This window comes from Lissotriton vulgaris, chromosome 3_1, assembly GCF_964263255.1.
Source record: "Lissotriton vulgaris chromosome 3_1, aLisVul1.2, whole genome shotgun sequence".
NCBI lineage: Eukaryota > Metazoa > Chordata > Amphibia > Caudata > Salamandridae > Lissotriton > Lissotriton vulgaris.
Window position 1 is genome coordinate 524,570,035 of NC_141689.1, and position 9,664 is coordinate 524,579,698.

At 49.2% G+C, this 9,664-nt stretch overlaps 1 protein-coding gene across 1 annotated transcript; it reads right to left on the reverse strand.

The window, feature by feature from the left end:
• Positions 1-757: 757 nt before the first annotated feature.
• Positions 758-9,386, reverse strand: LOC147726731 (phytanoyl-CoA dioxygenase domain-containing protein 1-like). Its single transcript, XM_086962977.1, has 6 exons — positions 9,257-9,386; positions 8,632-8,848; positions 7,791-7,882; positions 4,120-4,259; positions 1,998-2,102; positions 758-865 (listed from the first exon to the last, which is right to left on the reverse strand). The coding sequence occupies exons 1-6, from the start codon at positions 9,384-9,386 to the stop codon at positions 758-760; spliced, it is 792 nt and encodes a 263-aa protein (XP_086819103.1).
• Positions 9,387-9,664: the final 278 nt, after the last annotated feature.

Below are 9,664 nucleotides of genomic sequence, written 5' to 3' on the forward strand. Positions count from 1 at the left end.
TGTCAATCATATCATATGTGTATATATAGTCACTCAATGATCGATATGTACCAATGCGGGCTTGTTAGTGAGGCCAGTGGCAATGAGGAAGGCTGAAGATGGTCCTAGTGGGATGTCCCCTAGACTTCTAGATCAAAGTAAATTGATCTAAATTGATCTAGAGTTCCTTATGTACCGGCATGTATGCAAATTCATGCTTAAAATTAGACCAGCTTAAAATGAGACCAGCCTCCTCGTTACATATTTCTCAAGCTGGATTCATCTAGATGTGTTGAAAATCAAAAGTGGTACTCTTATCCAAAATGTAGTGATACATTTTTCTTTTACTTTTGTACAAAAAGAATACAAAAAGACATTCGCACTTTTGACTGTAAATCTGTCTTCCAGTTGTATGTTTAGCTCAATAAATAAACCTTAATAAAATAGAATTACATATAGTCAGGCAGCTAAGATTCAAAAACAGGATGCAGGCTTGTGTTTTCTAATGAAAGTGCAATGCAGTGCAAAAAGGAATTCACATTATCAATTCTGAAACCGCAATTGTTTGTTTTATGGTAACAGTTGCAGTACCTTTTGGCCTACCATCCAAACATATTAAGGCTCACTGCAAGATGTTAAAAAATAGGAAATACATATTTGAACCTATAGGGCTCCATCTGAGATCAGGAATGAACCTGCACCATGCAGCAGTATGTTACTGGCAGTTATGAACTACATGAAGAGAGGAATGTGTCTCCTGTGATGCTCTGCAGAGGTGTCAGAAGGTCTTGGAGAAAAAGTTGGGTGCATGATCTGTAAAATGATGGAATTTATCTGTTCCTGCAACAAGCACGGTGGCGGGGAAGGAGCGGGGGCGCTCGGGGTCCTGGAATCAGAGAGGAGAGAAGTGCATTATAATGAGGGCATTCAGACGTGGGAGAATACAAGACCTTATATTAGAGGACCTACACTGGTGTCATGTAGTGAGGGAGAAAAGGGCATGATCAACCGAATCTCTAAAACGTGTACTCTACAACAAAAACTAACCATAAACCTTCCCTCTCTTTCAAAACCGCCTAAGAACCAACGCTAGTTAAATCCCAAAACTATCTAGCATTCAAACCTGCCTCTCTTATAGAACAACCTAACTACCCAAACTATCTAAATCCCCAAACTATTGAACCTTCAAACCTGCCACTCTTATAGAAAAACCTAACTACCCAAACTATCTAAATCCCCAAAGTATTGAACCTTCAAACCTGCCTCTCTTATATAACTAACAACCAAAACTATCCTAAATCCCCAAACTATTGAACCTTCAAACCGCCTCTCTTATATAACTAACGACCATAACTATCTAAATCCCCAAACTATTGAACCTTCAAACCTGCCTCTCTTATATAACTAATAACCAAAACTATCTAAATCCCCAAACTATTAAACCTTCAAACCTGTATATAACTAACAACGAAAACTATCAAACTCCCCAAACTATTGAACCTTCAAAACTATATATAACTAACAACCAAAACTATCAAACTCCCCAAACTATTAAACCTTCAAACCTGCCTCTCTTATATAACTAACAACCCAAACTATTCTAAATCCCCAAACTATTGAACCTTCAAACGTGCCTCTCTTATATAACTAACAACCAAAACTATCTAACTCCCCAACCTATTGAACCTTCAAACCTGCCTCTCTTATATAACTACTAAAACTATTTAAATCCCACAACTGACCTTCAAACCTGCCTCTCTTATATAACTAACAACCAAAAACTCCCTAAATCCCCCAACTATTGAACCTTCAAACATACCTCTCTTACATAACTAACAACCAAAACTATCTAAATCCCCAAACACACACAGTTGCGAGTAGAAATGCGCGCACACAAACACACGTGCATGGATGCACACACACAAACACATACGGTCCACACTGTCACTCTTGTCGTCTAATAAACCCACTGACACACAACCATACTCAGACAGTCTGAAGGAGAGGGTTGTACTCACCTCCACGGGGTAGGCTGTGGTGGGGACGTAGCGAATAACGAAGCCACATCTGCGTCTGTGGGACGTGTTCGGTTCACTGGCGTGGACTGTCAGCCCGTCGTGGATCTGACGAGAGAAATGTAGGATATGAGCCGTGCTTATCTGCCAAAATTGTAAGTGCTAGTGGCCAATGTGTTACTCACTGGTCCACTGCAGCTGGCACTGCCCGCGTCACTTTTTTACCTTTAAGTTTTGTCATTTTTTTAAAGCTATATTAAATAATTCAGGGGCATATTATCGAGGGGGTTTATCTCTGCTTTTTCTGCTTTAAAAGCCAAGAAATCGGAGATTAAATTATCTCCCTATTACCTAGCTGTCGCTAACACCAGTTAGCGACAGCTAGTAGGAGATAGCGACCATTTTGGGCCCCGCTTTGCATGTCAGTGATATTTATCACTAATGACATGCAAAGTGGGCGTGCCAAGATGTTAGCGACTGGAAACAGTCGCTAACATCGCTATCTCCTATTACCAACTTTTGGAGATATTTGCGCTAAGCGCGAATATCTCCAAAAGCTAACACCTGCCTGAGCAGTTCTTAGCCATGTTATCAAATGGGAGGTGGCTAACATGGCTAGGAGCATTTGCTTGGTAATGCATGAATATCGCTGACTTTTCAGCGATATTCATGCATTTCGGCCGATTTTCATCACTTAGGAGATAAACCTTGATAATATCAAGGCTCCTAAGCGATAAAAATCGTCGCCACATGGCGATAAAATTATTGCCGCTAAGCCAACCTAGCGATAATTATAGCTAGTTGTTGGTAATAGGCGCCTCAGTTCTCTACTAATGATTATTAGTTAAAAATACACACACACTGCCACCATGTGGTGGTTTTTCAGACATATGTGCCTGTGTTTACAGATAAGCACCGGAAAACACAGGCGCAAATTAAGCACTGGATATGGGACAGAGAAAAGAGAGGGAGCCACCTGAGGTGCACCTCAAGGGGAAACTGAGTACATAGTCCTGAGGCACCCAAGGAAAGCTGTGAGTGCACAGCGCTGGTGCCACCCAATGGGAGAGCAGTGAGTACACAGTGCTGGTGCACCCCAGGGGGAGCTGTGAGTACACAGTGCTGGTGCACCTCAGGGGGAGCTGTGAGTACACAGTGTTGGTGCACCCCCAAGGGGAGCTGTGACTACACAGTGCGGATGCATGCCCAGGGGGAGCGGTGAGTACACCACATGGGTGCACCTCTAGGGTAAGCTGTGAGTACACAGTGCTGGCGTGCCCTCAAAGGAAGCTGTGAGTACACAGTGCTGGTGCACCCAAACAAAGAGCTGTGAGTACACAGTGCTGGTGCACTCAAATGAGGAGCTGTGAGTACACTGTGCGGGTGCACCTCTAGGGTAAGCTGTGAGTACACAGTGCGGGTGCATGCCCAGGGTAAGCTGTGAGTACACAGTGCGGGGGCACCCAAACAAAGAGCTGTGAGTACACTGTGTGGGTGCACCTCTAGGGTAAGCTGTGAGTACACAGTGCGGGTGCACCCAAACGAGGAGCTGTGAGTAAACAGTGCTGGTGCACTCAAATGAGGAGCTGTAAGTACAGTGTGTGGGTGCACCTCTAGGGTAAGCTGTGAGTACACAGTGCTGACACACCCTCAAAGGAAGCTGTAAGTAAAGGGAGGTACAGTACATGGGCACCCTTAGGGGGGGGTAGTGAGTACACAATACATGGGCACCCTCAAGCAGGGGGTAGTGAGTACACAGTTCTGGGGCACCTTTAAGGGGGATAGTGAGTACACAGTTCTGGGGCACCTTTAAGGGGGGCTGTGAGTACACAGTTCTGGGGCACCTTAAAGGGGGGTTGTGAGTACACAGTAATGGAGGCAAAAGGCTAATTATGGGAAGGGCGGTGCCATAAATTGATGGATGTCTTGGCCCCACCCACTTCCCGGCTGCCTCATTTATAAATGGGGGAATCACTGGTCTGCCTGACACCCACAATGCACCGGGCTCGAGTATCATGGATTTTCATGTTACTTCGTACGGTTGCAGTAACCCCTTGTTTGCCTTTGGAAATAACCACAACTGTGAGACATGAGTCCAGGAAACAAAAGAGCGCTGTGAACTCACCGACATCTGCCCAGCCTGAAGAGGACACTCCACCGCCTTCTCTGCATCGACCATGTGCCGCGGAATCTCCTGATTGGTGGACAGCATGTTCCCGGGGGTCATTGCTGTGCGGTGCTCCAGGACACCTTGTTTGTGACTTCCTGCAGAAGAAAGGGGGGTTGGAGTGAGGGGGGCACTGATTACTGGCCTGGGTACTCATGCAGTCCCCGCCTCTGTCTAAAATGAGGTGTCAGCACGGGCCACACCCACAATAATTATACACACATTTACCTTTAATTATCATGCGTGGAAAAGGCACCTGCCTGGTAAAGAATGAGTGGAAAAGACTGCGTGGTAAAGGCATATGCATGGTAAAAGAAGGGTGGTAAAGGCATGCGTGGAAAAGACTGCGTGGTAAAGGCATCTGCATGGTAAAGGATGCGTGGAAAAGACTGCGTGGTAAAGGCATCTGCGTGGTAATAGAAGCGTGGTAAAGGCATGCGTGGAAAAGACTGCTTGGTAAAGACATCTGGGTGGTAAAGGAAGCGTGGTAAAGGGATGGGTGGAAAAGACTGCATGGTAAAGGATGCGTGGAAAAGACTGCGTGGTAAAGGCATCTGCGTGGTAATAGAAACGTGGTAAAGGCATGCGTGGAAAAGACTGCGTGGTAAAGACATCTGGGTGGTAAAGGAAGCGTGGTAAAGGCATGGGTGGAAAAGACTGCATGGTAAAGGATGCGTGGAAAAGACTGCGTGGTAAAGGCATCTGCGTGGTAAAGGCATCTGCGTGGTAAAGGAAGCGTGGTAAAGGCATGCGTGGAAAAGACTGCGTGGTAAAGACATCAGGGTGGTAAAGGAAGCGTGGTAAAGGCATGGGTGGAAAAGACTGCGTGGTAAAGGATGCGTGGAAAAGACTGCGTGGTAAAGGCATCTGTGTGGTAAAGACATCTGGATGGTAAAGGAAGCGTGGTAAAGGCATGGGTGTAAAAGACTGCGTGGTAAAGGCATCTGTGTGGTAAAGACATCTGGGTGATAAAGGAAGCATGGTAAAGGCATGGGTGTAAAAGACTGCGTGGTAAAGGCATCTGCGTGGTGAAGGATGCATGGAAAAGTCTGCGTGGTAAAGGCATCTGCGTGGTAAAGGCATGCATGGAAAAGACTGCGTGGTAAAGGCATTTGCGTGGTAAAGGAAGCGTGGTAAAGGCATGCGTGGAAAAGACGCGTGGTAAAGGCCTGCGTGGAAAAGACTGCATGGTAAAGGCATCTGCGTGGTAAAGGATTCGTGGAAAAGACTGCATGGTAAAGGCATCTGCATGGTAAAGGATGCGTGTAAAAGACTGCATGGTAAAGGCATCTGCGTGGTAAAGGATGCGTGGAATAGACTGCGTGGTAAAGGCATCTGCGTGGTAAAGACTGCATGGTAAAGGCATCTGCGTGGTAAAGACTGCATGGTAAAGGCATCTGCGTGGTATAGGATGCGCGTGAAAGGTGCGTGGTAAAGGCATGCTTGGAAAAGACTGCGTGGTAAAGGATGTTTCCATCTAACAGAGGATCATGGAAGCTGAGTAAATACAGAGCCATCTCTTAACACTAGAACCCCCCGCGAGGACCCCGGGGATCTTTCATCGAGGCCTCACCAGCCCCCAGGAGTCTAGCCTCTGACACTAATCTGGGTGAAGATTGTAGGGTCATGCTAGAGCCCTGTCTGACCAACCCTGTCCAATATCACTCTTTCAAGGCAGTGGTGCCCGTGTTTACAGGCAAAGACATCTCCGCCTGTAGAACCATAAGCAGCGTCCCTCTGTTAGGACCTCGCGTCCCCCGCTCCAGCTGTACAGTAAAGCACGGGTCAGGGTTTGATTGGCTTTGAAAAGAGTTGGCCCGGGCACCCTGAAAAAAGTGCCCCTCATTTGCGGATTGCGGGGAAGATTTACAAGGACTGGTGCATCCCTGCAGATTAGCAGGGATGCGCCAGTAACGATGCGACACGCAATTCTATCCTTGCGCCACCACGGATGCATCGCATTTACAATGCGGCACACCGTGGCACAGGGATAGACAGATGCGTGTCGCATCTGATGGTGTAAGGTCGGTGCATGGCTGGAGTTATGTCGCAGGTGCAATGCAACTCCAGCAATGTTCAGGGACCGCCCATACCTAACGTGCTGCGCCACTCCTTACGCCTGCTTCAAGCAGGCGTAAGGTTTCGTCGCAGCAGCCTCTGAAAAATGACTCCATGAAATCTTGTAGATTTCACAGCGTCACTTTTACGAGGCTTTTTCCGACGGAACGCCCACCCTGCATACATTAAACCTGACGCAGGTTTAATGTGGTGCAGGGCTTTACAACGTGACGCATCTCCCTAGATGCATCATGTTGTAAATAAACCGCAACGTGGCGCATGGTTTACGCCGCCGCTGCGTCACAGAAGTGACGCAACAACGGCGTAAATGTGACGCAATTGACTTGTAAATCTGCCCCCGTCTTTTTTTAAAACACTGCTTCAGTGTTTTAAGTGTTATAAAAAGAAGTTGGGGGATTTCTATAAGAGAGGTGTGCTTTATCTTAACTTGACTGAGATTTAAAAAATGCGATTGTTGCTAGGACTCTGTGTTGCTTGATTAGTTTACACTGGTGAACCACCCCTGAATATAAGTGAGGCCACTTGGCTCAGCCCCCCTGCCCCTGCTCAATCAGCATACATTAATGGGCGGGGCCAGTCTGAGACTGGGAATGATACCTCCGACCCCTTGGTAAAAGGGGGGTACCAGAGGTCCATTTGCCTCCGCAAAGGCTGCTCAGGCCCCCACTGGGCGGAGCACCGCAGACAGCCCATATCGACCACCACGCTGCCCAAAAAAGAGGCCCATTGCCCGAGTGCCCCCTTACCAATCCGACCCTGGCACGGATCCCTCTATGTCATGACAACGGGACTCCCTGGTTAATAGATAGCCTACATTCCAGGCTGTATAGCCCTGTCCTAGATCAATATATCACGACACTGGGGCTCACTTTAAAGGAATGCACCATCTTCCATTCATAAAGCTCTCTCCCACATCCCTATGTCACGACATTGAGGCTCCCTGCTTAACAGATGGCCTTCATCCCATGCTATATAGCCCTGTCCTAGATCCCTCTGTCACGACACTGGGGCTCACTTTAAAGGAATACACCGTCTTCCATTCTGTATAACTCTCTCCCACGTCCCTATGTCATGACAAAGAGGCTCCCTGGTTAACAGATGGCCTTCCTCCCATGCTGTATAGCCCTGTCCCAGATCCCTCTGTCAGGACACTGGGGCTCATTGTAAATGGATGCAGCATCTTCCATTCTGTATAACTCTCTCCCACATCCCCATGTCATGACAATGGGACTCTCTGGCAAAGAGGTGCATTATCTCCCTTCTAGATAACTCTCTCCAACATCCCTATGTCCCGACATGGAGGCTCCTTGGTTAACAGATGGCCTCCCCTGCTGTATAGTCCTGTCCCAGATCCCTATGTCACGACACTGGGGTTCAAGGTAAAGAGATGGCCTATCTATCTCCCATGCTGTGGAGCCCTGTCCTAGATTCCTATGTGGTTACATTGGGCTCACCAGTAGAGCATTAGCCCATCCCCCATTCTCAGCCAATCAGTGTTAAAGCTCCCGGCTGTTGTGATGCATGCATTGACTATGGGAGTTTATCCATACCTGGAATAACCTGCAGGACACCATTCTCTGCGTCTACGTCATCCAGGGCAAGCCACACTGAGGCCACTGGGCCCCCCTCGAAGCCCCAATACCTGGAAGTAAAAGGAGGAGGACGCTGTCAGCCAAACATCCGCAAACCTCAGGGCATGAGGGCACAGGATAGCACATGAGGGCACAGGATAGCACATGAGGGCACAGGATGGCACATGAGAGCATAGGATGGCACATGAGGGCACAGGATGGCACATGAGGGCACATCATAGCACATGAGGGCTCAGGAAGACACATGAGGGCACGGGATGGCACACAATGGCACATGATGGCACATTAAGGTATAGGATGGCACATGATGATACAGAATAACCCCTGAGAGCACCGTATGGCACATGGGGGCACAGGATAGCACATGAGGGTACAGGATAGCACATGATGGCACAGGATGGCATACAAAGGGCATAGGATAACACATGAAGGGACAGGATGGCAGATGATGGCACAGGATGGTGCATGAGGGCATAATAAGGCACATGATGGCACATGAGAGGACAGGATGACACAGGGTGATGTGTGTCTGGTAGTGCAACCAGCCATATACCCTCATGTACTGCCTAGATGAAAAATGCTGTAATCTACCCTGTGTGTGCCCCCCCACCCCCAACCCGCCCTGTGTATTAAACACCACATGGTGCCCACCAGGTAGCCTGTTAATCAGACGTCACCAGGCTCAGGTGGCAGGAATGCCATACTTTGGCCTCACCCTTGAAGTACAAAAAGACACATCACCCCAGCTGAGCCCTACCCCTCACCCACCCTGGAGCCAGCACCCCGCAGTCTGACTTACTTGATGTCCTGGTGCCAGGCCACGTAGGGGGCGCTGTTCCCTCGGTGGGGCACGTCGGAGGCCGGGTATTTACAGATGAACCTGGAGTCCAGCAGGACGACGTGGGGCCCCAGCACGGCGGTGATGGTCTGGAGGGTGTGCGGGTGGGTGGCGAGGCCCAGCACCCACGGCAGGCGCAGGTGGGCGTTGTGCAGGCTGTACTGGGCGTGCTCCTTCCCTGCAGGGTGAGAAAGCAAAAGACACACGGATGATGGACGGAGTGCAAAGCAAATCAAACATTCACCCCAGTCAAGAGGTCTGGGTTCAATCCATCGTTCTTTTGCTGACCTTGCCACCCCAGTTTAGACCCAGCCTGCAGGGGACACAAGGAGGGGGGTTAGTCTCTACACCGAGAGGCCTTTAAACCGAGGGGCTTATATATGGGAATGGTGGCACCAACAGCGCAGCAAAAAACATTCTGGACGCAGTGTAACGCTGCTCAGGGCCACGCAGAGTGGCTTTGCGGAGCTTCGTAAATTTGGCTTGGGGCTTTGCCTCCTGCATGTACCACTCAGCATGGTGCAAGCATGACGCAAGGCCCTCATAAATAAACCCCGAGAGATAAGGCTGCCCTCCCTGCACCTACCAAACTCCTCCTCCAGCTCCTCGAAGGCCCTCCTGGCGCCCTCCAGCTCCTCCGGGTCCAGCACTGGCACTGACGTCAGGAAGCCCCGGGCATCATAAAGGGTCTTCATGTGCTGAGGGTCCGCCTCCATGATGAGGGCGAGGACTCGGACCCCGCTTCTTGTGCCAGGGATGGGGGTCTGCCGCCGGGCTCCTGAGAGCTGAGCCCCAGATGTGGATATGTTCCTCTGGCACCAGACTCCAGATGTTGTCCTTCACCTCCAGAGGTGCTGATGTTCCAGGCGTGTTCTTCTGGCTCCTAAGACGCAGGTGCTCCAGATGTGGCCCTGTGGCTCCCCAGGTGCTGGAGATTCTGTACCCTGGTATTCAAGAGCTCCAGATGTGAGTTTTTCCTCCTGCCCCTTGCAGT